The sequence below is a fragment of the Ornithorhynchus anatinus genome, chromosome 11, assembly GCF_004115215.2.
Source record: "Ornithorhynchus anatinus isolate Pmale09 chromosome 11, mOrnAna1.pri.v4, whole genome shotgun sequence".
NCBI lineage: Eukaryota > Metazoa > Chordata > Mammalia > Monotremata > Ornithorhynchidae > Ornithorhynchus > Ornithorhynchus anatinus.
This window is the reverse complement of record NC_041738.1, coordinates 57,394,703-57,421,172: the sequence shown is the minus strand read 5'-3', so window position 1 is coordinate 57,421,172 and position 26,470 is coordinate 57,394,703. Positions and strand designations below refer to the sequence as shown.

At 54.4% G+C, this 26,470-nt stretch overlaps 3 protein-coding genes across 6 annotated transcripts; 2 read left to right on the top strand and 1 right to left on the bottom strand.

The window, feature by feature from the left end:
- The first annotated feature begins 1,005 nt into the window (after nucleotides 1–1,005).
- SCRN2 (secernin 2) lies at nucleotides 1,006–9,514 on the top strand. 4 transcript variants are annotated; one of them, XM_029076293.1, is made up of 8 exons: nucleotides 1,006–1,064; nucleotides 2,075–2,248; nucleotides 3,642–3,823; nucleotides 6,025–6,224; nucleotides 7,642–7,857; nucleotides 8,007–8,172; nucleotides 8,873–9,053; nucleotides 9,206–9,514. In XM_029076293.1, the coding sequence occupies exons 2-8, from the start codon at nucleotides 2,075–2,077 to the stop codon at nucleotides 9,383–9,385; spliced, it is 1,299 nt and encodes a 432-aa protein (XP_028932126.1). In that variant the 5' UTR covers nucleotides 1,006–1,064; the 3' UTR covers nucleotides 9,386–9,514. The 4 variants fall into 4 exon arrangements, with proteins under 4 accessions (XP_028932126.1, XP_028932128.1, XP_028932127.1 ...); XM_029076295.2 differs by lacking the exon at nucleotides 1,006–1,064 and adding an exon at nucleotides 1,097–1,305 and having other exon boundaries at nucleotides 8,982–9,053; nucleotides 9,206–9,380; XM_029076292.2 differs by lacking the exon at nucleotides 1,006–1,064 and adding an exon at nucleotides 1,098–1,305.
- A 127-nt stretch (nucleotides 9,515–9,641) lies between these two features.
- Nucleotides 9,642–16,858, bottom strand: LRRC46 (leucine rich repeat containing 46). The gene is made up of 8 exons (XM_029074618.1): nucleotides 16,789–16,858; nucleotides 14,732–14,822; nucleotides 12,981–13,089; nucleotides 12,272–12,318; nucleotides 10,997–11,106; nucleotides 10,812–10,881; nucleotides 10,561–10,709; nucleotides 9,642–10,110 (listed from the first exon to the last, which is right to left on the bottom strand). Exons 1-8 carry the CDS (start codon nucleotides 16,796–16,798, stop codon nucleotides 9,806–9,808), a joined length of 891 nt encoding a protein of 296 aa, XP_028930451.1. The 5' UTR covers nucleotides 16,799–16,858; the 3' UTR covers nucleotides 9,642–9,805.
- Nucleotides 16,859–16,977: 119 nt separating this feature from the next.
- On the top strand, nucleotides 16,978–25,587 carry MRPL10 (mitochondrial ribosomal protein L10). The gene is made up of 5 exons (XM_029076195.2): nucleotides 16,978–17,064; nucleotides 21,091–21,257; nucleotides 22,834–22,998; nucleotides 23,339–23,483; nucleotides 24,713–25,587. The coding sequence occupies exons 1-5, from the start codon at nucleotides 17,004–17,006 to the stop codon at nucleotides 24,988–24,990; spliced, it is 816 nt and encodes a 271-aa protein (XP_028932028.1). The 5' UTR covers nucleotides 16,978–17,003; the 3' UTR covers nucleotides 24,991–25,587.
- The last annotated feature ends 883 nt before the right edge of the window (nucleotides 25,588–26,470 follow it).

Here is a 26,470-nt window from a genome sequence, read left to right as displayed (position 1 = left end):
GGGAGTCAGAGGTCGTGGGTTCTAATGTAGACTCCGCCACTTGTCAGCTGTGTGACCACGGGCAAGTCACTTCGCTTCTCTGGGCCTCAATTCCCTCATCTGGAAAATGCGGATGAAGCCTGTGAGCCCCACGTGGGATAATCTGATTCCCTTATATCTCCCCCAGCGTTTAGAACAGTGCTCGGTACATAGTAAGCGTTTAACGAATACCATCATTATTATTATTATTATTACTTAAGTATGGGTTCTAATCCCGGCTCCGCCACCTGTCAGCTGGGTGACTTTGGGCAAGTCACTTCCCGTGTCCGGGCCTCAGTTCCCTCATCTGTAAAATGGGGATGAAGACTGTGAGCCCCAAGTGGGACAACCTAATAACTTGTATCTATCCCAGCGCTCAGAACAGTGCTTGGCGCATAGTAAGCGCTTAAGAAATACCAACATTATTATTATTATTCCCTAGGCCCCGCCCACTGCCGCCCCTCCGAGTCTGCCCTCCCCCCTAGACCCACCCCTGCCCCACCCATGGTCCGCACCTCTCCCTAACCCCTCTCCTTCCTGGCCCCGCCCGTACCCTGCCCTCCTCCTGCCCCCCCGCCCAGGCCCCACCCCCTGACCCACCCCCTGCCCTGCCCTCCCCCTAGGTCCTACCCCCTGCACTGTCCCCACCCCTGCCCCACCCCCTGCCCTGCCCTCCCCCTAGACCCCACCCCCTTCCCTGCCCTCCCCTCTGTTCTGATCTCCCCCTAGACCCCACCCCCCGGCCTGCCCTCCCCCTAGGCCCCACCCCCTGCCCTTCCCCCTGCCCTGATCTCCCCCTAGACCCCACCCCCTGCCCTGCCCTCCCCTAGGCCCCACCCCTGCCCTCCCCTCTGCCCTGATCTCCCCCTAGACCCCACCCCCTGCCCTGCCCTCCCCCTAGACCCCACCCCCTGCCCTGCCCTCCCCCTAGACCCCACCCCCTGTCCTGCCCTCCTCCAGGCCCCACCCCCTGCCCCACCCCCTGCCCTGCCCTCCCCCTAGGCCCTGCCCCTCGTCCCGTGGCGTCCCGGGTCCCCGAGCGGCAGGTCGGTAGGCCCGGGCCGGGCCGGGACGGGCCGGGCCGGGCCGGGCCAGGCCAGGGGAAGGGGTCGATTTCGTGCGCTTCGGGGCCGGTCCAGCCGACCGACGGCCCGGCCGGCCTTACCGGACACCGGCAGGAAGGGAGGGGGCTCCTTCCCGGCCGCCCCGGGCCGGGGGGTCCGCATACACAGTGCACGGAGCGGGGCATTCCTGCAGGCAGCCTGAGAGGAGGGGGACCGTTCCATGGTAGCAGTGATAATAATAATTATAATAACGCTATTTAACTACTTACTGTGTGCCAGGCACTGTATTCAGCGCTGGGCGCTGTACTATGTGCTGTAATAATAACTGGGATGTTTGTTATTAATAATAATCATTATAATAATGGCGGTACTTGTTAAGCTCCTGCTGTGTGCCGGGCGCTGTACTAAGTGCTTTAATAATCACGGCGCTATTTGTTAATACTGATAATTGGGGTATCTGTTAAGCTCCTACTGTGTGACGGGCACTGTACTCAGCTCTGGGCGCTGTACTAAGTGCTGTAATATAATAATTGAGCTATTAGTAATAATAATTGGGGTACCTGTTAAGCTCCTACTGTGTGCCGGGCACTGCACTCAGCTCTGGGTGCTGTACTAAGTGCTGTAATAATAATTGGGCTATTTGTTAATAGTAATAATTGGGATATTTGTTAAGCTCCTACTGTGTGCCGGGGACTGCACTGAGCTCTGGGCGCTGTACTAAGTGCTTTAATAATAACCGTGGTATTTGTTATAATAATAATAGGTTAAGCACTTAGTGGGTGTCAGGCACTCTACCAAGTGCTGGGGTGGATACAAGTAGATCGGGTTGTTCAGCGCTTACAATGTGCTAGGCGTTGTACCAAGCGCTGGGGTAGGCACAAGGAGTGGTACGTACACAGTAAGCGACTGGCTTGTTTGGAGGGAGGAGGCAGAGAGTCTCCCGAGGGCAGTGCTTGAGGGGGGTGGCCCTCATCCCAGCTCCTTCTTCCCAGATGGCACTGCCAAGCCTCTCCTCCCCGTGTTCCTGTGACTGCTTCGTCTCCCTGCCCCCGGCCTCCGCCTTGCCGGCGGTCATCTTTGCCAAGAACTCAGACCGGCCCCGGGACGAGGTGCAGGAGGTCGTGTACCAGCCGGCGGCCTGCCATGCCCCCGGGACCCGACTCCGGGTGAGCCTGGCTGGGACCTGGTGACTAAGGGGCCGGGAGGGCGGGCACGGGGATGCCCCTCGCTGGGCCCCAGAGCCCTGCCTTCCTTTCCACAGAGAAGCAGTGAGACACAGGGCAAAGAGCACAGGGCTACAGGATCCGAGTTTCAGTTCCAGTTCCGCCGCTTGCCTCCAGTTTGACCTTGGGCAGGTCACTTCTATTCTCTAAGCCACAGTTTCCTCACCTGTAAAATAGGCAGGGAATGTGTCAGTTATATTGTATTGAGGAAGCAGCGTGGCTCAGTGGAAAAAGCCTGGGCTTCGGAGTCAGAGGTCATGGGTTCGACTCCCGGCTCTGCCGCTTGTCAGCTGTGTGACTGTGGGCAAGTCATTTAACCTCTCTGTGCCTCAGTTACCTCATCTGTAAAATGGGGATTAACTGTGAGCCTCACGTGGGACAACCTGATTACCCTGTATGTCCCCCAGCGCTTAGAACAGTGCTCTGCACATAGTAAGCGCTTAACAAATACCAACATTATAATTATTATTGTGTTCTCCCAAGAGCTTAATTCAGTGCTCCACAAACAGTAAGCGTTTAATAAATAAGATTGACAGACTGACTGACCCTCCCCACCTCCAAAGCCTTCAAGAGGCTTTCCCTGACTAAGCCTTCTTTTCCTTTTCTTCCATTCCCTTCTACGTCACCCTGACCTGCTATCTTTATTCAGCCCCACACAGCCCCACAGCACTTATGGAGCAATCCAAAATGGATTTATTTATATTCATATCTCTCTCCCCCTCTAGACTGTAAGCTCCTTGTGGGTAGGGAATGTGCCCGTCAGATTGCTAGATGGTACTCTCCCAAGCACTTAGTACAATGTTCTGCACACAGTAAGTTCTCAATAAATGACTGATTGATTTTTCTCCCATCTCCTTTGACTGCGAGCTCAATTACAGTCTGTAATGTGTCTGATCCTCTTATACCGTATCAATCTGAACACTTAGTGCAGTTTGGGCACATAATAATAATAATTATGGTATTTCTCAAGTGCTTACTCTGTGCCAAGCACTGTTGATGATGATAATGATGGTGGTGGCATTTGCTAAGCACTTACAATGTACCTAGCACTGTCCTAAGTGCTGGGGTAGACACAAGGTAATCAGGTTGTCCCATGTGGCGCTCAGTCTTAACCCTTATTTTACAGATGAGGGAACTGAGACACAGAGAAGTTACGTGGCTTGCCCAAGGTCAAACAGCAGGCAAGTGGTGGAGCCAGGATTAGAACCCACGTCCTCTGACTCCCAAAGTCCACGCTCTTTCCACTAAGCCATGATGCTTCTCTAAGTGATAATAGGCAAATAGGCATCTTTAAAATACCACAAATTATTATTATTATTGTTGTTTTTATTCATAGTGTACCTACATCCAGATAGAGCAGGTGGAGAGAACCCATGCTGTGATCCTGAGCCGCCCCGCCTGGCTGTGGGGTGCTGAGATGGGTGCCAATGAGTTTGGTGTCTGCATTGGCAATGAGGCTGTGTGGACCCGGGAACCCGTCGGGCAGGAGGAGGCCCTGCTGGGCATGGACCTGGTCAGGTGAGGCCGCACTCCGGGCCCAGGCTACGGACCAGGCCCGGGTTAGCCCACGGGCAAAGTGTGTCATGTCCTCCCTCTCGGTGGCCAGCCAGGTAGCGGTTTGGGCCTGGTACTATTCTCTTGGAAAGTATAATTCGGCAACAAATAGAGAGAGTCCCTACCCAACAATGGGCTCACAGTCTAGAAGGGGGGAGACAGACGACAAAACCAAACAAATAGGCATCAATAGCATCAATATAAATAGATAATAATAATTATGGTATTTGTTAAGTACTTATTATGTGCCAAGCACTGTTCTACGCCCTGCGGTAGATACAAGGTAATCAGTTTGTCCCATGTGGGGCTCACAGTCTTAAACCCCTTTTTACAGATGAGGTAACTGAGGCACAGAGAAGTTAAGTGTCTTTCCCAAAGTCACACAGCTGACAAGTGGCAGAGCCGGGATGAGAACCCACAACCTCTGACTCCCAAGCCCGGGCTCTTTCTACGAAGCCGTGCTGCTTCTCTGATAGAAAAGATAGATAGAATTATAGATACATACGCATTATTAATAAAATAAATAGAATAATAAATACGTACATACATTTGCAAGTGCTGTGGAGCGGAGAGGGGAGTTGAGCAGAGGGAGGGAGTCGGGGCGATGGGGAGGGGAGGAGGAGCAGAGGAAAAGGGGAGCTCAGTCTGGGAAGGCCTTCTGGAAGAGGTGAGCTTTCAGCCCTTGCACTTGGCTTTGCACCCTTGATTCACCCCACCCTCAGCCCCTCAGCCCTTATGAGAAGCAGTGTGCCTTAGTGGAAAGAACACAGTCCTGGGACTCAGAGGGACATGGGTTCTAATCCCGGCTCTGCCACATGCCCGCTGTGAGATTTGGGGCAAATCACATCACTTCTCAGGGCCTCAGTTACCTCCTCTGTAAAATAGGGATTAGGAGTGTGAGCCCCATGTGGGGCAGGGATTGTGTCCAACATGCTTAACTTGCATCTACCCCAGTGTTTAGAACAGTGCTTGGCACATAGTAAGTGCTTAACAAGTACCATAATTACTGATTCTATTATTATATATACATATCTGTAATTTGTATTAATGTCTGCCTCCCCCTCTAGACTGTAAGCTCCTTGTAGTCAGGGAGCGTGCCTACCAACTCTTTTATATTGTACTCTCCCAAGCGCTTCGAACAGTGCTCTGCACTCAGTAAGCACTCAGTAAATAATAATTGTGGTATTCGTTAAGCGCTTACTATGTGCCAGTAACTGTATTAAGCACTGGGGTGGATGCAAGCGAATCACGGTTGGACACGGTCTCGATCCCCTTTTTACAGATGAGGTAACAGAGGTGTGAAGTGAATTAGCCAAAGTAATAATAATAAAAATAATAATAATAATAATGTTGGTATTTTTTAAGCACTTACTATGTGCAGAGCACTGTTCTAAGCGCTGGGGTAGATACAGAGAAGCAGCGTGGCTCAGTGGAAAGAGCCTGGGCTTTGGAGTCAGAGGTCATGAGTTCAAATCCCGGCTCTGCCACTTGCCAGCTGTGTGACTGTGGGCAAGTCGCTTCACTTCTCTGTGCCTCAGTTACCTCATCTGTAAAATGGGGATGAAGACTGTGAGCCCCACGTGGGACAACCTGATTCCCCTGTGTCTATCCCAGCGCTTAGAACAGTGCTCTGCACATAGTAAGCGCTTAACAAATACCATCATTATTATTACAGGGTCATCAGGTTGTCCCATGTGAGGCTCACAGTCTTAATCTCCGTTTTACAGCTGAGGTAATTGAGGCACAGAGAAGTGAAGTGACTTGCCCACGGTCACACAGCTGACAAGTGGCAGATCCGGGATCCGAACCCATGACCTCTGACTCCCAAGCCCGTGCTCTTTCCACAGAGCCACACGGCTTCTCTAAAAACGGTTATCAGGTTGTCCCACCTGGGGCTCACAGTCCTCATCACCTTTTTACAGATGAGGTAACTGAGACCCAGAGAAGTGAAGCGACTTGCCCACAGTCACCCAGCTGACAAGTGGCAGAGCTGGGATTAGAACCCCCAACCTCTGACTCCCAAGCCCGGGCTCTTTTCACTAAGCCACACTGCTTTTCATGCAAAGTCATACAACAGACAAGTGGTGGGGTCGGGATTAGAACCCATGACCTTCTGACTCCCAGGCCCGGGCTCTATCCACTATGCCCGATTGATTGTTTTTCAGGCTGGGCCTAGAGCGGGGCAGCACAGCGCAAGAGGCCCTGAGGGTGATCACTGCCCTGCTGGAGCGCCACGGACAGGGGGGCAGCTGCCGGGAAGACCCCGCGCCCTTCTGCTATCACAACACCTACCTGCTGGCCGACCGCGGGGAGGCCTGGGTGCTGGAGACGGCCGGCCAACTCTGGGCTGCAGAGAAGATCCAGAGTAAGGGGACCGCGGGGGCGGTCGCTGCGGGAGCCACCCCCAACCTGGAGGGAAGTCACCCCGAATCCAGATCCGGGCCACCCCTAGCGTTCCCTTCTCCCTCCGGCCTAGCCAGGGCTGCCTGCCTTTCGGCGGAGGGAGATTGTGGGAGGTGGAGACTGCCCGGCGGAGGGACAGTCGAGGGCTTCCGAGAGGGGGGTGAGAGGTGAGGTGGAAAGAGGAGGACGAGAAGTTATTAGAGAGACAGACAGACCCCTCTCGCCTAGGTGGAGGAGTATCCACAGGCTGATCCTGTCTATAGACTGTAAGCTCGTGGTGGGCCGGGGATGTGTCTGCTGATTGTTGTACTGATAAATAAATGGTGGTATTTAAGCGCTTACTATGTGCAAAGCACTGTTCTAAGCGCTGGGGGATACAGGGTGATCAGGTGGTCCCACGTGGGGCTCACAATTTTAATCCCCATTTTACAGGTGAGGTAACCGAGGCACAGAGAAGTTAAGTGACTTGCCCAAAGTCACACAGCTGGCAGGCGGCAGAGCCGGGATTCGAACCCATGAACCCATATTGATGATGATGATGGTATTTAAGGGCTTACTATGTGCCAGGCACTGTACTAAGCACTGGGGTGAATACAGGCAAATTGAGTTGGACACAGTCCCAGTCCTACGTGGGGCTCACAGTCTCAATCGCCATTTTCCAGACAAGGTCACTGAGGCCTAGAAAATTGATAATAATGTTGGTATTTGTTAAGCGCTTACTATGTGCAGAGCACTGTTCTAAGCGCTGGGGTAGATACAGGATAATCAGGTTGTCCCACGTGAGGCTCACAGTTAATCCCCATTTTACAGATGAGGGAACTGAGGCACAGAGAAGTGAAGTGACTTGCCCACAGTCACACAGTTGACAAGTGGCAGAGCCAGGATTCAAACCCATGAACTCTGACTCCCAAGCCCGGACTCTTTCCACTGAGCCACGCTGATGCCACTTGCCCAAGGTCAGACAGCGGACAGGTAGTGGAGCTGGGATAAGACCCCGTGGCCTTTGGACTTTAGGCCCGTGCTCTATCCGCTACACCACGTGGACAGAGCCCGGGCTTGGGAGTCAGAGGTCGTGGGTTCTAATCCCGGCTCTGCCACTTGTCAGCTGTGTGACTCTGGGCAAGTCACTTCACTTCTCTGTGCCTCTCTTCCCTCATCTGGAAAATGGGGATTAAGACCGTGAGCCCCATGTGGGACAACCGGATTACCCTGTATCTCCCTCAGGGCTTAGAACAGTGCTCGGCATATAGTAAGCGCTGAACAAATGCCATCATTATTACTCTCCCAGGCGCTTCGTACAGTGCTGTGTGCACAGTAAGCGCTAAGTAAATACGAATGAATGAATGAGTGAACCCTGACCCACCCCTCTTCCCGGCCAGGAGGTACCCGTAACATCTCCAACCAGCTGAGCATCGGGGAGGACATCACGGCCGAGCACCCGGAGCTGCGGACCCGTGCCCGGGCCCAGGACTGGTGGAACGGGCAGGCTGCCTTCAACTTCGCCCAGACCTTCTCGCTGGCGCAGCAGCCGGTGCGCATGGAAGCCGCCAAGGCCCGCTTCCGTTGCGGCCGGGAGCTGCTGCAGGGCCTGCAGGGTGAGCAGAAGCGGGGGCCGGGCCGGGGGGCACAGGATCCTTGGGGCCAGGTCCCTGCCGTATTGTTGGAGTCTCCCCTATCCCCCTTCCTGAGAGGGCGGCGACCCTTTCTGCTCAGCCATACGCCCCCCGACCCCTTGAACCGGCAGGCACCCTCACGGCAGAGAGCATGATGGAAATCCTGCGGGACAAGGTCAGCGGCATCTGTATGGACTCGGGTGGCTTCCGCACCACGGCCAGCATGGTTTCCGTCCTGCCCCAAGACCCCGCCCGGCCCTGTGTCCACTTTCTCACCGCCACGCCGGACCCCTCCAGGTACAGGGAATCAGAAGCCGGGGGAGGGGCAGGTGGCGTGTGGGTAGATGGAGCGGGTCACTGCCCTCCTCAGGGTCGTCCCTTGGGCGGGGTCAGTCCGGGTTGTGCCCCATGACCTAGAGGGGCAAGTGGTGGGGTGCTGTCCGCTGTCCTACCATTCTCCTTCATTCATTCAATCGTATTTACTGAGCGCTTACCATGTGAAGAGCACTGTACTAAGCATTTGGGAGAGTTCAGTGCAACAGTAAACCGACACCTTCTGCCAGGAGATTGTCATTTTGGGGGGATGGGTGGGAGAATTCGGGCAGCACATTTAATTCTGGCTCCACCACTTGTCTGCTGTGTGACCTTGAGCAAGTCACTTCACTTCTCTGGGCCTCAGTTACCGCACCTGGAAAATGGGGATTAATATTCATTCATTCATTCAATAGTATTTATTGAGCACTTACTATGCGCAGAGCACTGTACTAAGCGCTTGGAATGTACAAATCGGCAACAGAGTCCCTGCCCATTGATGGGCTTACAGTCTAATCGACGGGCTTACAGTCTAATCGGGCTACAGTCTAATACTGTGAGCCCCATTTAGGATAGGGGCTACGTCCAACCTCGATTTGCTTGTATTCACCCCAGCGCTTAGTACAGTGCCTGGCTCATAGTCAGCGCTTAACGAGTACGATAATTGTCATCATCCTCTCCCCAGGTCAGTGTTCAAACCCTTTGTGTTTGGAGCAGGAGTGTCCCAGGTGCCCCAAGTCCTCTCCCCCAGTTTCGGGGAGGGGGACCCCGCCCGGACCCTCCCTCGCTTCCAGCACCAGGTGGATCGCAGACACCAGCTGTACCGGGACCACCAAGCTGCCCTGGAGAAGGCGGAGAACGACCAGGTAGGTGGCATGGACCGGGGCCTTGGTTGAGATGGCGGGAGGAGGGCCGGGAGAGCTGGGAATCCACCTCTCCCACGTCAGAGGAGGCAGGGTGAAGGGGGGCCCTGGAGGAGGAAGAGGTGCCAGGGTCTCAGTCGCTCCTGGCTTGGCAGGCGTGGGCACAGCGGCTCCAGCAGGTGCAGCGAGGCCTGGAGCAACGGGGCCTGGAGGCCGTGCGGGGGCTCCTGGCCGGGGAGGTGACGCCAGCCTCGTGGGAGTTGGCCAGTCTCTTTGGGAGATGTGTGGAGCAGGAGAGCAAAGCTTATGGCCAAGGCCCGGGGCAGAACCAGTGACCTGTGTCGGAGAGGCTGAGCCTCTGGGAGGAGGCTGGGCCTGCTGACCCCCTCCCCCATCCTGGACCTTGGCCCACACCGTGGACCCTGGTCTTTGTCACAATAAACCTTTTTTTCCTGCTTGCTGAATTTGGTCCTGGGCTCTTGGGGGGGGGGGGGGTGTTGGTGAGAACAGCAGCTTCCACAGGGTGTAGAAGTCTGGGGGTCCCAGGCCTGACAGGCCCCTCCCTTCCCCCTCCGACAAATGAGCCGGGCCGACGGGGGCAGTGTGTTTATTGGGAAGGAAAGGGGTGGGGGAGGAGGGGAGTTGGCATCTGCCACTTGCCGGCACCGCAGACTCTCGTTTCTCTCCAGATGCCCGCGTCCCAGCTGGCAGGGACCCGGGTAGGGGAAGGAGGAAGGGTGGGGAGTTGCCGCTCTTCATTTCCTGCCTCGTTCGGCCGCCGTGCTGGGCCGGGGCTGGGGCTGGGCGGGCCTGCCTGGAGCCTTGGGGCCCGGGAGGTGTGACTTCCTTGGGGCTCCCTGAAGGTTGGGGCTGGCGGGAGATGCCCTCGGGGTCCCTCGTCTCCAGTGGGGGTCCCGGCTCTGGGCCCGGGGCCCTCCGGGCAGTTGCGAGAGATCCAGGGGGGCCGGCAGGGTGGCCATGAGGGCCACGTGCTGACTCGCGGTCTCCCTTGCCCTTTGCTGGCCCCGGTCCGCCAGCTCCTGCCTCAGCTCCTCGAAGCCTGCGGAGGAGAGAGTGGTGGTCGTGGCCCCTCAGGCCTAGATGGGGCCCTGCTGGCTGCCGTGGGCCGCTGTAGTGGGAGCGGAGGGGATCCCACCCAGTTTCTTTGCAGCCCTTTAAGCTCCGGAGCTGCTGGGGAGACTGTGAAATGAAATGCGGGCAATCCTGCTGGCCTGCACCCTCGTCCCAGAGGGGCCGCAACCTCTTCTCCCCTGCTGCTTTAAGTCCCCTCTCCTCTCCCCTGGGTTTGTCAGTCAGTCGTATTTATTGAGCACTTACTCTGTGCAGAGCACTGTACTAAGCACTTGGGAAGGTACAATATAATAGAGGCATTCTCTACCCACGGACGAGTTACAGTCTAGAGAGAAGGGGTTTGCCTGCAGGGTCTGCTCTGGGACAGGGCGGGGTCCCACGCAGTTGCCTGGACGAGGGAGGGGGCCACCGGAAGCACCTATCTCAGCACAGAAGAGGCCGCTCAGCTCAGGAAACTCCTTGTCCACACCGCAGTTGGCTTTGTCCTCTTCCCTCCGGGCTTCCCGCTTGGCCAAGGGCTGCCCGTCGAGGTCCAGGAGCTGGGGCAGAGCCCGGCTCACCCGATCTCTTTCAAGGGGAGAGTCAGTCAGTGGAGCCAGGCTGAGGCACGGGCTGCCGCCAGAAATTCCCAGCCCTTCTCCGCCCCCTTCCCATCCCTCCCCTTCTCACCTATAACCAGGCTGCTTGGTGCAGGCGTTCCCGGAGAGGTTGAGGATGAGGAGGCTCGGGGGTAGCTCATCTGCCCCGCCCCGGGGCGGCAGAAGAAAGGAGAGAGGAGAGGATGTCAAGCAGAAAGTTAGGGTGACCCGTCCCGAGATGGAGGAGCCCCTGACTCCGGGGATTGGGTGGCGTACCGGGCTCTAGCGTGGCAATCTGGTTCTGAGCCAGGTCCAGGAGCTGCAGGTGTGGGAGTCCACGGAGGTTTTCCACTTTCTGGATCTGGTTTCCTGCCAGGGAGAGGAAGCTGCCCAGGGCACGGAGGGAGGGTGTGGGGAAAGGATAGAGGAAAGCAGGGAGGCAGTGGTGGTGACTGAAAGGAAGAGGGAGGAGCCCTTTTGCTCTCACACCCAGCTAACCCCAGAGAGAAGTTATGGTTTGCATGGACAGGAAACAGTGTGGCCTAGTGGAAAGAGCCCAGGCCTGGGAGTCAGAGGACCCGAGTCCTAATCCCCGCTGCGCTGCTTGCCTGCTGAATGACCTCGGGCAAGTCACTTAACCGCTCTGTGCCTCAGTTTCCTCATCTGTAATTTTTTTCATGGTATTAAGTGCTTTCTGTGTGTCAGGCACTGTATTAAGTGCTGGGATAGATACAAGGTAATCAGGTTGGAGACAGTCTGTTTCCCCCACGTGGGGCTCACAGTCTTACTCCCCATTTTATAGATAAGGGAACTGAGGTACAGAGAAGTTAAGTGGCTTGCCCAAGGTCACAAGGCAGATGTGTGGCAGAGCTGGGATTAGAACCCAGGTCCTGTGACTCCCAGGTCCATACTCTTTCCACTAGGCCATGCTGCTTCTCAATGGGATTGAATTCCTGTTCTCCCTCCCACTTAAGACTGTAAGCCCCATGTGGGACAAGGACTATGTCCAACCTGATTTGCTTGTATCCACCCCAACGCTTAGTACAGTGCCTGGCAGACAGTAAGCACTTCACAAATACCACAACTGTGAAGATGATGATGATGATGTATTCCTAAGCTCAGGGGGAGGAAGAACCTGAAAACCTGATTTCTCCAAAGCAAAACCAACGGATATGTACGTAAGTGCTGTGGGGCTGGGAGGGGAGATGAACAAATGGAGGAAGTCAGGATGATGCAAAAGGGAGTGGGAGAAGAGGAAAAGATGGCGTAGTCAGGGAAGGCTTCTTGGAGGAGATGGGCCTTTAATAAGACTTTGAAGGCTTGGGGGCGGTCGTTTACTAGTCCCTTTGAAATAAGGGGCTTCCCAGTTCTGGGGGAGAGAGAGATGTGTGTGTGTGTGTCAGATACTCTCTCCCAACCGTTTGTCCGCCACCACTGTTTGAAGACTGCGTCTCCCCCTTCCTCTGTCCCCCAGTACGGGGCTCTGCCAGCTGCCCCTTGGTCTCCCACCCCAATTCCCCATTCCCCTCCCGGTCAGGGCTGGCCACCTACCGTAAGGACGGGAGGCAGGCCAGATTCTCGATCCTCTGGATCCTGTTCTGTGGGAGGGAATGGTGGAGGGAGGGAGGGGACCCTTCAGAGGGCAGCCTCCTGAAATCGGCCCGCTTTCCCAGGCCTGGACTGAAGGCCTGGGCAATTCCCACACCATTTTAGAGGGCTGGGATCAGCCCCTCTCCCACACCTCACATCTTGCTAAGGCAGGGAGTCCTGCAGGTGAACCAATGACCTGGAGGATAGACCCACACACCTGAGAAGAAAAACTTACAGCTACATATACTCCCAGGGCTGGGAAGGGGAACACTCAGACACAAACATATACACACGTGCAGATTCACATACTCAGGACTGGGAAGGGGAGAAACATAAACACCCCAACCTGCCCCCATCCCATGGAAGGAACCTATAAACAAGCCCCCTTCCCTGAGGCAGACTAAAGTCCTTAGGCCTGGACTGAATTCCAAGAAGGATCTGGGGAACAAGAAGGATCTGGGGAACAAGGAGGTGCCAAGGCTGAGTTACACCACACCTGAAGCAGGACCTGAAGCTGCTGCCTGAAGGATTAAACATCAGGGAGGAGTGCCTCCTGGGAAGGGGATTTGACTCTGGAAGTCTGAGGAATTTCCTTGGGAGGGAAAGGGGGTTCTCTCATTCGGAGGCAGGGGAATGGATAAGATGACCTCTCTGGGGCAGGGCCACTCACCTGCTGGAGGTAGAGGCTGTGGAGACTCCGGAGACCTTCCAAGTTCTTGATGCAGTCGATGCCTTCGCGGTCTAGGCGGATGGTCTGCAGGCTTGCAAGGGTCTGGGGGCTGCAGGGAGAGGTCGTGAGGGGCCAACCTCAAGCTTCCAACTCCCAATCACCATCCCTTCCCCGCAACCCCATGACCAGGGAGCCTCTCTCTTCCCATGACCCTGAAGGAAGTTTTGGAAGGATTTAGCCAAGATACTCCATGGGGCTGATGGACTTGACTAGAATGGCCAAGAGATCCTTGTTTTGGGCAGCCATTCTAGTCAAGACCATATCTCTATTGAATTCTCCTAAGCACCCAGTACAGTGCTCTGCACATAGTAAGCTCTCAATAAATACCACGGATTGGTTGATTGATCAAAACCAGCTAAGAAGGGCTTCCCCTTTCATCTGTAAAATGGGATCCAGCTCTGCCACTTGTCTATGGTGTGACCTTGGGCAAGTCACTTCTCTGGACCTCAGTTACCTCATCTGTAAAATGGGGATTACGACTGTGAGCACCAATAGGGGATAGGGATTGATCCCAACCTGATTAGCCTGTATCTACTCTAGCGCTTAATTCAGTGCCTGACACATAGTAAGCACTTAAATATCAGAAAAAAAAAATTATGCCTGTTCTCCCTCCCCCTTAGATTGTGAGCCCCAAGTGAGACAGGGGCCATCTCCAACCTGATTATCTTGCATCTATCCCAGTGCTTAGTACATACAGTAAGAACTCAATGATATTATTGTAATATTTTTTTCCCTGGCTGTGCACCCCTAACTCACTGTGTCTTCAACTGTAGTGGTGGGGAGAGGCATAATGACACTAGGTCTCATGAAAAAAACAAACTGGCTGGGGGCATGTAGAGGGAGCAGGTCAGTACGGGTGGCTAGGAAGGCTCCTTTAGACCTGGAAGAGTCAGTCAGCCAATACAGCCTAGTGGAATTTTTTAAGTGCTTGCTGTGTGCCAAGATCTATAATAATAATAATAGTGGTATTTGTTAAGCGCTTACTCTGTGCCAGGCACTGTACTAAGCACTGGGATGGACACAAGCAAATCAGGTTGAACGCAGTCCCTGTCCCACGTGGGACTCACAGTCTCGATCCCCACTTTACAGAGGAGGGAACTGAGGCCCAGAGAAGTGAAGCGACTTGCCCAGGGTCACACAGCATACAAGTGGCAGAGCTAGGATTAGAACCCGTGACCTTCTTACTTCCAGTCCCGTGCCCTATCATCCACACTACTGCATCTGTACTAAGCACTGGAGTAGATAAAAGCTAATCACGTCCCTCATGGAGCTCGCAGCCTAAGTAGGAGGGAGAACAGGTATTGAATTCACATTCTGCAAATGAGGAAACGGAGGCACAGAGAAATTAAGTGACTGCCTAAGGTCACACAGCAGACAAGTTATATTGCACACTCCCAAGTCCTCAGTACAGTGCTCTGCATACAGTATTGCACACAGTAAATACGACTGACTAACAAGTGGCAGAGCCGGGATTAGAACCCAGGCTCTCTGACTCTCAGGCCCCCGCTCTTTCCACTAGGTCACTCTGCTGAGATAACCTCGACTTATCTGATGAACATTCACACTCCTCCCTCCTTTTAAGGCACAAAGGCAATGGGTGGGTGGGGGGGTGGTCATTGATTTCTCCTGGGCTGGGTCCAGCCTGGCTCCCGGCCAGTGCCAGGCCTGCCGCTGCTCCCGCGGGCACTCACGTGACCACCGGTGGTTCCTTCCCGGCCGTAAAAGCCAAGTTGCGTCTGGCGATGAGGGCGGCGGTGATGACCACTTGGCCCGCAGGCTCCGCTGGAGAGACACGGATTCCCAGCTTGGACTGGGAATGTGTCCATTTATTGTTCTATTGTCTTCTCTCAAGCCCTTGGTCCCCCCCACCCTGTGCTCCTCTCCTTTCCTCTCAGCACTGTGCTCATTTGTATATATTATTTATTACCCTATTTATTTTGTTAATGAGGTGCACATCCCCTTGATTCTATTTATCTTGACGATGCGGTCTTGTTTTTGTTTTGTTCTCTTTTGCTTTGCTGTCTGTCTCCCCTGTTTAGACTATGAGCCCGTCATTGGGCAAGGATTGTCTCTATCTGTTGCCGAATTGTACACTCCAAGCGCTTAGTACAGTGCTCTGCACATAGTAAGTGCTCAATAAATATTATTGAATGAATGGTACAGTGCTCTGCACACAGTGGGCGCTCAATAAGCATGCCTTGGTGGAAAGAGCCCAGGCTTGGGAGTCAGAGATCATGAGTTTGAATCCCGGCTCTGCCACTTGTCAGCTGTGTGACTTTGGGCAAGTCACTTAACTTCTCTGTGCCTCAGTTATCTCATGTGTAAAATGGGGACTAAGACTGGGAGCCCTAGGTGGGACAACCTGACTACTCTGTATCTACCCCAGCGCTTAGAACAGTGCTCTGCACAAAGTAAGCACTTAACAAATACCATTATTATTATAGAAGCAGCGTGGCTTAGTGGCAAGAGGTCGGATTTGGGAGTCCGAAGGTCATGGGGTCTAATCCCAGTTCCGCCACTTGTCTACTGTGACCTTGGGCAAGCCACTTAACTTCTCTGTGCCTCAGTTCCCTCATCTGTCAAATGGGGATTAAGACTGTGACCCCCACGTGGGACAATGGTATTTGTTAAGCGATTGCTATGTGCAAAGCACTGTTCTAAGCGCTGAGGGGGTTACAAGGTATCAGGTTGTTCCACGTGGGGCTCACAGTCTTCATCCCCATTTGACAGATGAGGGAACTGAGGCACAAAGAAGTGACTTGCCCAAAGTCACACAGCTGATGTGTGAGGGAGCCAGAATTAGAACCCATGATCTATAATAATAATAATGACGGTATTTGTTAAGCGCTTACTATGTGCAAAGCACTGTTCTAAGCGCTGGGAAGGATACAAGGTGATGGGATTGTCCCACGCGGGTCTCACACTCTGCATCCCCATTTTACAACCAAGGCCCAGAGAATTGACGTCACTTGCCCAAAGTCACCCAGCTGACAGGTGGCCGAGCCGGGATTCAAACCCACGACCTCTGCCTCCCCAGCCCGGGTTCTTTCCACTGAGCCACGCTGCTTCTCATTTAGACTGTGAGCCCATCGTTGAGCAGGGACGATCTCTAAAGTAATAATAATGTTGGTATTTGTTAAGCGCTTCCTACGTGCAGAGCACTGTTCTAAGCGCTGGGGGAGATACAGGGTCATCAGATTGTCCCACGTGAGGCTCACAATCTTTATCTCCATTTTACAGATGAGGGAACGGAGGCACAGAGCAGTGAAGTGACTTGCCCACAGTCACCCAGCTGACAAGGGGCAGAGTCGGGATACGAACCCATGACCTCTGACTCCCAAGCCCGGGCTCTTTCCACTGAGCCACGCTGCTTCTCTACCTGTTGCCCAGCGCTCTGCCCCTAGTCAGTGCTCAGTAAATACGACTGAATGAAGCAGTGTGGCTCAGTGGCAAGAGCCCGGGCTTGGGAGTCAGAGGTCATGGGTTCGACTCCCGGCTCTGCCCCTTGTCAGCTGGGTGACCTTGGGCAAGTCACTTCACTTCTCTGGGCCTCAGTTCCCTCATCTGTCAAATGGGGATGAAGCCTGTGAGCCTCACGTGGGACCACCTGATGACCCTGGATCTCCCCCGGCGCTTAGAACAGTGCTCTGCACATAGTGAGCGCTTAACAAATACCAACATTATTATTATTAGGCCATGCTGCTTGTGGGACGAGGGTGAGGGCGGGGATTCGAAGGCCCGTCCTTACCTCCCGCCATGGCCTGACGCGCGCGGAGGCCTCTGGGAGCGGCCCGCGAGCCCCAGCACGTGGCGGGGGGGGGGGGCGTTGCTAGGAGACGGGACGCTTCAATCGGCGCCGACTGAGGGAAGGCGCCGCGGGCGCGCGGAGATGACGTCACCCGCCCCCACAATCCCTCGCTTCCTCCTCCTCCCGCTGCCGCGGCCTTCCCCGCCCCGTCAGACATGGCGGCGGCGGTGGCGGCGGTGGCGACGGCGTCTCGTCGGCGGCTCCCGCCCCGAGCGGGTAAGGGGCGGCCGGGGGCCCCTCGTGAGACCCGCACGGACCCAGGGGGAGGGGCCCGATCCTCAGCCCGTCCGCATCCCGTCCCTTCCTTTCATCCCCTGCCCCTTTACCACCCCTGACCTTTGACCCCGCGCCTCAGGCCCAGCCCGGGACCGAGGACATCATCACCATCAGCATAATGATGGCATTTGATAAGCGCTTACGATGTGCCAAGCGCTGTTCTAAGCGCTGGGGGAAATACAAGATCATCAGGTGGTCCCCCGTGGGGCCCCCAGTCTTCATCCCCATTTGACAGATGAGATCACTGAGGCCCAGAGAATAATCATACTTGGGGACGCAGCGTGGCTCAGTGGAAAGAGCCCGGGCTTGGGAGTCAGAGGTCATGGGTTCGTATCCCAGCTCTGCCACTTGTCAGCTGGGTGACTGTGGGCAAGTCACTTTTCTGTGCCTCAGTTCCCTCATCTCTAAAATGGGAATTAACTGGGAGCCTCACGTGGGACAACCTAATGACCCGGTATTCATTCAGTATTCATTCAGTAATATTTGTTGAGCGCTTACTATGTACAGAGCACTGGACTAAGCGCTTGGAATGAACAAGTCGGCAACAGATAGAGACAGTCCCTGCCGTTTGACGGGCTTACGGTCTAATCGGGGGAGACGGACAGACGAGAACGATGGCAATAAATAGAGTCGAGGGGAAGAACATCTCGTAAAAACCGATGGCAACTAAATAGAATCAAGGCGATGTACATTTCATTAACAAAATAGGGTGATGAAAATATATACAGTTGAGCGGACGAGTACAGTGCTGAGAGGATGGGAAGGGAGAGGTGGAGGAGCAGAGGGAAAAGGGGAAAAAGAGGGTTTAGCTGCGGAGAGGTGAAGGGGGGGCGGTAGAGGGAGAAGGGGAGCTCAGTCTGGGAAGGCCTCTTGGAGGAGGTGAGTTTTAAGTAGGGTTTTGAAGAGGGCAAGAGAATCAGTTTGGCGGAGTTGAGGAGGGAGCGCGTTTCGGGACCGCGGGAGGACGTGGCCCGGGGGTCGACGGCGGGATAGGCGAGACTGAGGGACGGCGAGGAGGTGGGCGGCGGAGGAGCGGAGCGTGCGGGCTGGGCGGTGGAAAGAGAGAAGGGAGGAGAGGTAGGAAGGGGCGAGGTGACGGAGAGCCTCGAAGCCTAGAGTGAGGAGTTTTTGTTTGGAGTGGAGGTCGATAGGCAACCACTGGAGTTGTTTAAGAAGGGGAGTGACAGGCCCAGATCGTTTCTGCAGGAAGATGAGCCGGGCAGCAGAATGAAGAATAGACCAGAGCGGGGCGAGAGAGGAGGAAGGGAGGTCAGAGAGAAGGGTGACACATTAGTCTAGCTGGGATATAAGGAGAGCCCATAGCAGTAAGGTAGCCGTTTGGGTGGAGAGGAAAGGGCGGATCTTGGCGATATTGTACAGGTGAAACCGGCAGGTCTTGGTAACGGATAGGATGTGTGGGGTGAACAAGAGAGACGAGTCAAGGAGGACATGCATCTACCCTAGCGCTTAGAACAGTGCTCTGCACATAGTAAGCGCTTAATAAATACCAACATTATTATTATTATAAAGATGGCATTTGTTAAGCACTTACCATGTGCCAAGCACTGTTCTAAGCACTGGGGGGATACAAGGTCATCAGGTGGTCGCACATGGGTCTCCCAGTCTTCATCCCCATTTGACAGATGAGGTCACTGAGGCCTGGAGAAATGAAGTGACTTGCCCAAAGTCACCCAGCTGACAGGTGGCAAGGCTGGGATTAGAACCCATGACCTCTGACTCCCCAGCCCGGGCTCTTTGCACTGAGCCACCCTGCCCTAAAGGCTGCCCCGTGCTTTCTGGGTTCTTCAGGGCTGTGTGACCTTGGGCCGGTCATTCATCCACTCCGAGCCTCAAATTTACCCCGTAATCATTCAGTTGTATTTATTGAGTGCTTACTATGTGCAGAGCACTGGACTAAACGCTTGGAATAATAATGATGGTATTTGTTAAGCACTTACTGTGTGCAAAACACTGTTATAAGCACTGTAACGTACAATCAACAACATTCATTCATTCAATAGTATTCTATTCTGAGAAGCAGCGTGGCTCAGTGGAAAGAGCCTGGGCTTTGGAGTCAGAGCTCATGAGTTCGAATCCCAGCTCTGCCTCCTGTCAGCTGTGTGACTATGGGCAAGTCACTTAACTTCTCTGTGCCTCAGTTACCTCATCTGTAAAATGAGCATGAAGACTGTGAGCCCCACGTGGGACAACCTGATTTCCCTGTGTCTACCCCAGCACTTAGAACAGTGCTCTGCACATAGTAAGCGCTTAACAAATACCAACATTATTATTATTATTATTTATGAGCACTTACAAATAATAATAATGATGTTGGTATTTGTGAAGTGCTTACTATGTGCAGAGCACTGTTCTAAGCGCTGGGGTAGATACAGGGTAATCAGGTTGTCCCACGTGGGGCTCACAATCTTAATCCCCATTTTATAGATGAGGTAACTGAGGCACAGAGAAGTGAAGTGACTTGCCCGCAGTCACACAGCTGACAAGTGGCAGAGCTGGGATTCGAACCCATGACCTCTGACTCCCAAGCCCGGGGCTCTTTCCACTGAGCCACGCTGCTTCTACTATTTGCAGAGCACTGGCCTAAACACTTGGAATAATGATGGTATTTGTTAAGCACTTACTATGTGCAAAGCACTGTTATCAGCGCTGTAATGTACAATTTGGCAACATTCATTCATTCAAGAGTATTTATTGAGTGCCTATTATGTGAAGAGCACTGGACTAAGCGCTTGGAATGAACATTTCGGCAACAGATACAGTCCCTGCCCAACGACGGGCTCACAGTCTGAACGGGGGAGACAGATAAAACAAGTAATGAGGCAATCAAGAAAGGCAGTGTGGTCTAGTGGATAGAGCAGGGCCCTGGGAGTCTGAAGTACCTGGGTTCTAATCCTGGCTCTGCTACTTGTCTGCAGTGGGACCTTGGGCGACTCACTTCTCTATGCCTCAGTTGCTTCATCTGTAAAATGGGGATTAAGACTCTGAGCTCCATGTAGGACAGGACTGGTCTACGTCAATTAGCTTGTATCTACACCAGGGCTTAGAACAGTGCCTGGCACATAGAAAACGCATAACAAATATTATTTTTTTAAAAATCCCTACTCTTACCAACCTCAAAGGGAATTCCCTGTGTGCGGATAAAAAATTAAAATTAGTTTGTCTAGGGTTGGGGGAAAAGCAACACGCATTTTATTCGAGAGTGTTCCTTGAAGTTTTCTTGAAGACCTCTCTTGTGTTTCCACTTTAGGAAAAAAAGCTTAGAAAACAGTTATCTCTTGGCTAACAAAACCAAGATTCAGGGTGGTTAAGTAAGTTGCCCAAAGGTCAGAAATGTAGTGGTCTTTTTCCATGTTTTAGCCAACGGATAGGCCGTTAGGCATTGTTTCTGAACCAGTAAAATGGGGAGTAATACCATGAGCTTCATATGGGACATGGACTGTGTCCAACCTGATTAGCTTGTGTCTGCTCTAGTGCTTAGTACGGTGCTTGACACATAGTAAGTGCTTAACAAATACCATTAAAAAGAGAATCTGTGAGCTCATTGTGGGTAGGGAATGTCACTGTTTATTGTTGTATTGTACTGTCCCAAGCACTTAGTACAGTGTTCTGCATAATAAATATGATTGAATGAATGAATGATTCCTAATTATATTGTGCTCAGGGCAGAACCTATACAATCCCTATCTATGTGAACAGTTCGACAGAGTCATGCCTGGAGTGAGTTGAATGGAAGACAGATTGTGTGAGGAGAAGAGGTTAATCCAGGAAAGCTTCCTGGAGGAGGAGGCAGTAATCTGGGGTTGGGGTGTAAAAAGGGAGGGTGAATGGATATGGGGAATATGCCTGTGAGGTGTAGGGATAGGTTAGGTGGGAGGACCCATCACCCGAAGTGAGCCAGGTACCCTCAGGTGCCACTTGTCATCACCTTGCCCTCTGACCCGACAGGATGGCTGCCCACCCTCCAGAGCGTCCGCCACGCCAAGGCAGTGACCCGTCACCGCCGGGTGATGCACTTTGAGAGGCAGAAGTTGATGGCTGTGACCGAGTACATCGCCCCGAAACCTGCCATCCCCCCCAGGTGCCTGCCCCCACCACTTCAGCCCCCCAAAGAGGTAAGGACGTGAACAAAGTCTCAACTCTCTAGCTCCAGCCAAGTGAGTGGAGCCAGTAGCCAGATAATTCAGCCAAAGCATGCCGCTCTCTGAATAACCCAGACCTGTGTCATTGTTGAACTGTAAAGACAGGGCTCGAGAGGGGTCAGAGGAAGGCCCTTGTGACTTCACTGAGTCCAGAAATCTTTCAGGGAAAATATCTGGGCTCAGAGACTCCTGGATCTTTAGGGTGCCTGGAACAAAGAGGCTTCCTGAGTCATGGTGCCCTTCTGGGCAGACCTGCACGGAAAGCCTGCGAGGCAGAAGCACAGTTGCTAATAGCATATATTGAGCACCTACTGTGTACAGTGCACTCTACTAAGCGCTTAGGAGGTACAAAACAAGGAAGTGACACATTCCCTACTCACAAGGATTTACCCTCTAGCAGGGTTAAAGGTAAACCTTAAGGATGGGGGATACCACCCTGTCATGAAGTTGAGGTTCTCTGTTCTGAAGAAGAGAAGGTTGAGGGGGCTGCATAACTGGATGGGTTGTTATGATCTGGAGGATGGCAGCCTCTACTATGATTGATGCCACTTGGCTGCTGAGTGACCCTGGGCAAGTCACTTAACTTCTCTGTGCTTTAATTCCCTCCTCTGTAAAATCGGGATTATTTATCTAATTTATCTTATAACTACCCCAGTGCTTAGTTGATTGCTTGGCACATAACACTTAACACATGCCATTTAAAGAAAAAACAACAATAAAGAAAGTTTTTGGACTTCCCCCATAACAAGAAGGGCTTCTGCGAATGACCTTGGAATACACTCCCCGGGTCCCACGATGTGTTTGGGTCCAGCCTGCCTGGAGGAAGAAGACTGACTGAAACCATCTCGGCCAGACTCTGACCCCCCAGTAGCCTGAGAGGAGCCGTGCTTTGAGATCCTCCAGTGAGGGAGAAAGAGGAGCTGGTCCAGTGGCACCCCCCCAGCAAGGGAAACACAGGCGCTGACTTTTTTAGGGTCTCTGCCAGCCTCTCTGTAACAGCCTGCCAGCGACAGTAAGTGTGGAGTCCTGTGCTGTATAGCGAGGGGAGAAAGCACTCTCCTTGTTCTCCAGAAGCTGGTGATCTATTGTGGGACTGACAGACCCAGACATTGAGACAAGTGACCATGAAATTTATGTCAGAAAACAGGTAGGTGGGGTCCCCCAGGGATACCCTCGCGCATGATTTCAGACGTGAATGGAATTCACACACCTCTGTTTTCTTGTGTTCTCCCAGGCGCTTAGTTCAGTGCTCTGCAAACAGTAAGTCCTCAGTAGATCCCTTTGATTGACTGATTAGCTGAGGTCTTTGGGAAGGGCCGGGGCCGGCGACGGGGGTTTTTGGAGCAGGATTCCTGGAAGTTTTTTGTCATTGGAAGTTTGAAGGCAGGGGAATGGTGTTGCTTTGGCAGAGGAAGGGAGGGGGCATTCTGGGGGGGTCGGGCGGATGGGAATTCTCCATCAAATGGAAACTCAGAGTCTCTCTTTTTCTCTCTCTCTCTCTCTCTCTCTTTCTTCCCCTCCCTTTTCCCCCTCCCCCCGCCCTCCCCAGGAGTCAGGCCTGGCCCGGCTGCTGCGGCAGGAAGTGCAGGAGGTGTTCCAGACCAACCGCATGATTGCCATCTGCCAAAATGTGAATCTGAGTGCCGAAGACAAACTTCTCATGAGGCATCAGCTCCGGAAACACACCATCTGGGTGAAGGTCTTCCCTAACGAGGTACAAAGCTGGGGAGGCTGGGTGGACATTGGTGTTCTCTCTTTCTCTCTCCCCACCCCTCCTACCATCACCACCTCTGTCTCTCTCACTGTGGGGAGAGTCATCCTTCCACTTTGTGGTAAGCTTTCACACCCTCCTGTTGGTCCTTAGCAGAACCCCAAGATCTTCTGAGATGGCCATCTTCCAGGCAGGTGACGTCTCTCCAGAACATGGGGCATCTGGGGAAACTTCGCATGGGCACTCCTCCAAAGTCTCCCTCCTCTTCCAGGCTGCCAAGCCACCTTGGGGACAAGCTCTCACCCCATGCAGGCTGCCCACCGTCCTTGCCCCTCTCCCCCAGGTCCTCAAGCCCTTCCTGGCAGAATCCAAGTTCCGCATGCTGCTTCCCCTCTTGGTGGGGCACAACATGCTGCTGGTGAGCCCAGAGCCCAAAGCCAAAGAGATGCTGCGGATCCTGAAGACTGTGCCCTTCCTGCCCCTGCTCGGTAAGTGGCCAGGCCGGGCGGCAGGGGCAGGCAGGGGCTCTGCCCGGAGTGAACCCGGAGGGACCCTGGCCTCCCCTCTGAGAACGTGATCTGAGCCGGGGTCAGCCGAGACGTCACCGGTGGTAGGCTCGTGGGGAGGGCCGCCCGGCTACCCCAGAAATGACACCCGGCCCATTTCCAGTTTGCCCTGGAGTGTCTGATGGTCTTGGGGGCTGCCCAGTGGGGCTCCACGGGTTGTGCCCCTACTTGGTTTCTGGTCCCTGCAAGGCTCACCGCTGAGAGTCCAAAAGTCTGGGCCAGTCTCAGGTAAGGCGCCAGAGAGGAGAACTCAAGGTTGGACAAAGTCACCAGTCGGTATTGAGCCCCACTGAGTCCCCAGCCTTCCTCTGGGACCTGCGGGGAGTCAGGGAAGGAGCAGAACAGACCCCTGACCTGAAGGGGTTTTGCAGTTTTCTCTGGATACAGAACATCCCCAGACACGTGTTCGCCAACAGCCACAGCCCCGGCCTCAGGGAGCTCCCAAGCTGACGAACGAGGGAAGGCACAAGCAGAAACACCTCCCTCCCTGCCTCTATAGTGAGAGGACACTGGGTGGAGGAGTAGGGGGAAGAAGAGGGATGCTGATTGTCAATCATTTGCATTTATCAAGGGCTTACTGTGTGCAGAGCCCTTGGGGGAGAGTACAGTATGACAACATAACAGACACATTCCCTGCCCACAACGAGATTACAGTTTAGAGGGAGTGATTGGGTGGAATCAAGAAAGGCGTTGTGGAGGAGGAACAATAGGGTGGAAGAGTGACCAGGAGTGGGTGGGTGGTTCCGGGTCTGTAGCGGGCCAGCGTGGGCTCAGAAAGCCTAATCCAGCATGGCTCAGTGGAAAGAGCCTGGGCTTCGGAGTCAGAGGTCATGGGTTCGACTCCCCGCTCTGCCACTTGTCAGCTTTGTGACTGTGGACAAGTGACTTCTCTGTGCCCTCAGTGACCTCATCTGTAAAATGGGGATTAACTGTGAGCCTCATGTGGGAGAACCTGATTACCCTGTATCTACCCCAGCGCTTAGAACAGTGCTCTGCACATAGTAAGCGCTTAACAAATGCCAACATTATTATTATTAATCCATCCCCCAGGGGTCTGGCTAGAAGCTGAATCCAAAATGGGGTTGTCTGGTTGGAACCCTAGGCCTGGTGACTGCCGACCTAACACAGGATCCTCTCTGCCTTCCCCACAGGAGGCTGCATCGACAACACCATCCTCAGCTATCAGGGCTTTGTTAAATACTCCAAGCTGCGTCCCCTCTCTGGGTTTCAGGGCGAGCTGGTCGGTGGCCTAGGCTTCCCCGCCTCCCAGACGCACGCCCTCTTGCAGCACCAGCCCCGGTGGCTCGCCACCCTGCTGGATCAGTACCTCAGGCAGCAGCGAGAAGGGGAAGCAGCCGCCCCGACCCCCAGGGCATCGCCCCAAGAGGAGTCCGGCACGGTGGACCCCGAGCCACCCAAAGGCTCGTAGCTGGGAGTCTCGGGCCAAAACGTGCTGACGTGGGTCCTCTGCGGGGCTCTCGGTCGCGGTGGCCTGGAAGAGGGAAAGGGGGACCCTCCCATCCTGCAACTCGACCCGGCCTCACCGGGGAGTGGAGAGGACAGACCTCAACGGGCTTCGGAAGAGAACCGGATCCCTGGAAAATCACGGCCCGGGCCGGGGGAGTTGGGAGAGGAGGAGGGGCCCCTTGGCTTTCCGCGGCTTTCTAAATTTGAGGGTGGCAGTTTGACTGGTAGAAGCTGCGAGAACAACTTAAAATTTAGGAAATAATCACCGCAAAATCCCTTCTCCAAGTCTGCCGCCTCCCGAAGGTGAGGAAGTGCCACCCCTCGGATGGTATGATCTGACGGAAAGTGCCCAGAGACCCGGTTCTGACCCCTCTCTGTTACTGGACTGCTAGATGACCTTGGACAAGTCCCTTGCCCCTGCTGAGCCTCAACTTCCTCGTTTATAAAATGGGGAGAGCGATCCCTGCCCCTCCCTACCTCACAGGGCTGTTGTGAGGATAAAAATGAGAGCTCGAATGTGGAAGCACCCCAGAGAATAAAACAGCGATGCACACGTTAAGTGATTAGTGGTGTTAATAGGCCATGGCTCCCAGGTGGGTTGTCGTAGGCATTCCCACCACCCACTCTTCCCTTGATCCTCGGGCAGAGCGCAGCTCGGGCCCTCCTGGGAGCTGACCTGCAGGAAGATCTCTCCGGCGGCTCACTCCAAGAAATTCACCCCAGGAGAATTCAAGGAATAATCGACGGGACCCCTCTCCCCGCCCCGTGACTCTCCCCACCGCCCCCTTTAAACAATGCAGATACGTCCTGGGGGTGCCAGGATGGGAAGACTCGTACTGTGGGGCTCGCTTCCTAGCGTCAACCCCAGGTGCCAGTCTGGGCCCTGAGCCACGCCCAAGGTTCACCTGGCACCGGCGGCCCTGGCCTCCCTGCCTTAATGGCTGAGTCACAACCCAGCCCAGGGCCAATTTTTCCAGGTTTCCCAGCCTGGTGCCCGGGGCCTCGGTTAGTCATGAATGGAGCCGAGCGGCCTCCCTGGGCCCGGAGCCCTGGGACTCGGTGCCAGGGCTGCACCCAGCTGGTCTGGGGCTCTCTCTCAATGCAAATGCACTCCTCCGGTCCACCCCTCTGGGCCAGGCTCAATGGATGGGCCCGGGGCGTCCAGCTCCCGGGCTCCGGTGGATCCCACCACGAGGTGCTGTGCCACCCCCGCCGGGCCCAGGGGCACCCCTCAGACGACCCTCCGTGGAGCCCCATCGAAGCCTTGGAGGTGGCATTGCGCTGGGCGGGGGTGGGTTGGCGCTACCCCCCGGAGCAGCCTTAGGCCGAGCCGTGAGCATCGTGGGGTTGGCACCGCTGCCCAGAGACCCCCCTCAGCGGCCCCACTATCCGAAGACCCCTTCCTTTCTTTCCTCCCCTAACCGGGCCGGGCAGAGGCCTAA

What these genes read in the sequence shown, in the direction of transcription:
- LRRC46 (XM_029074618.1), bottom strand. An exon ending in AAGGAACCACCGGTGGTCAC is followed by an intron (nt 13,090 to 14,731) that starts GTGAGTGCCCGC and finishes CTCTCCCTGCAG; the next exon opens with CCCCCAGACCCTTGCAAGCC. An exon ending in ACCAAGCAGCCTGGTTATAG is followed by an intron (nt 10,710 to 10,811) that starts GTGAGAAGGGGA and finishes TCCCCTTGAAAG; the next exon opens with AGATCGGGTGAGCCGGGCTC.
- MRPL10 (XM_029076195.2), top strand. Translation starts at nt 17,004, where the DNA reads ATGGCGGCGGCGGTGGCGGCGGTGGCGACGGCGTCTCGTCGGCGGCTC. An exon ending in GCGGCTCCCGCCCCGAGCGG is followed by an intron (nt 17,065 to 21,090) that starts GTAAGGGGCGGC and finishes CTGACCCGACAG; the next exon opens with GATGGCTGCCCACCCTCCAG. An exon ending in GCCCTTCCTGCCCCTGCTCG is followed by an intron (nt 23,484 to 24,712) that starts GTAAGTGGCCAG and finishes CCTTCCCCACAG; the next exon opens with GAGGCTGCATCGACAACACC.
- SCRN2 (XM_029076292.2), top strand. An exon ending in CCCCCGGGACCCGACTCCGG is followed by an intron (nt 2,249 to 3,641) that starts GTGAGCCTGGCT and finishes TTTTATTCATAG; the next exon opens with TGTACCTACATCCAGATAGA. An exon ending in GGCTGCAGAGAAGATCCAGA is followed by an intron (nt 6,225 to 7,641) that starts GTAAGGGGACCG and finishes CTTCCCGGCCAG; the next exon opens with GAGGTACCCGTAACATCTCC.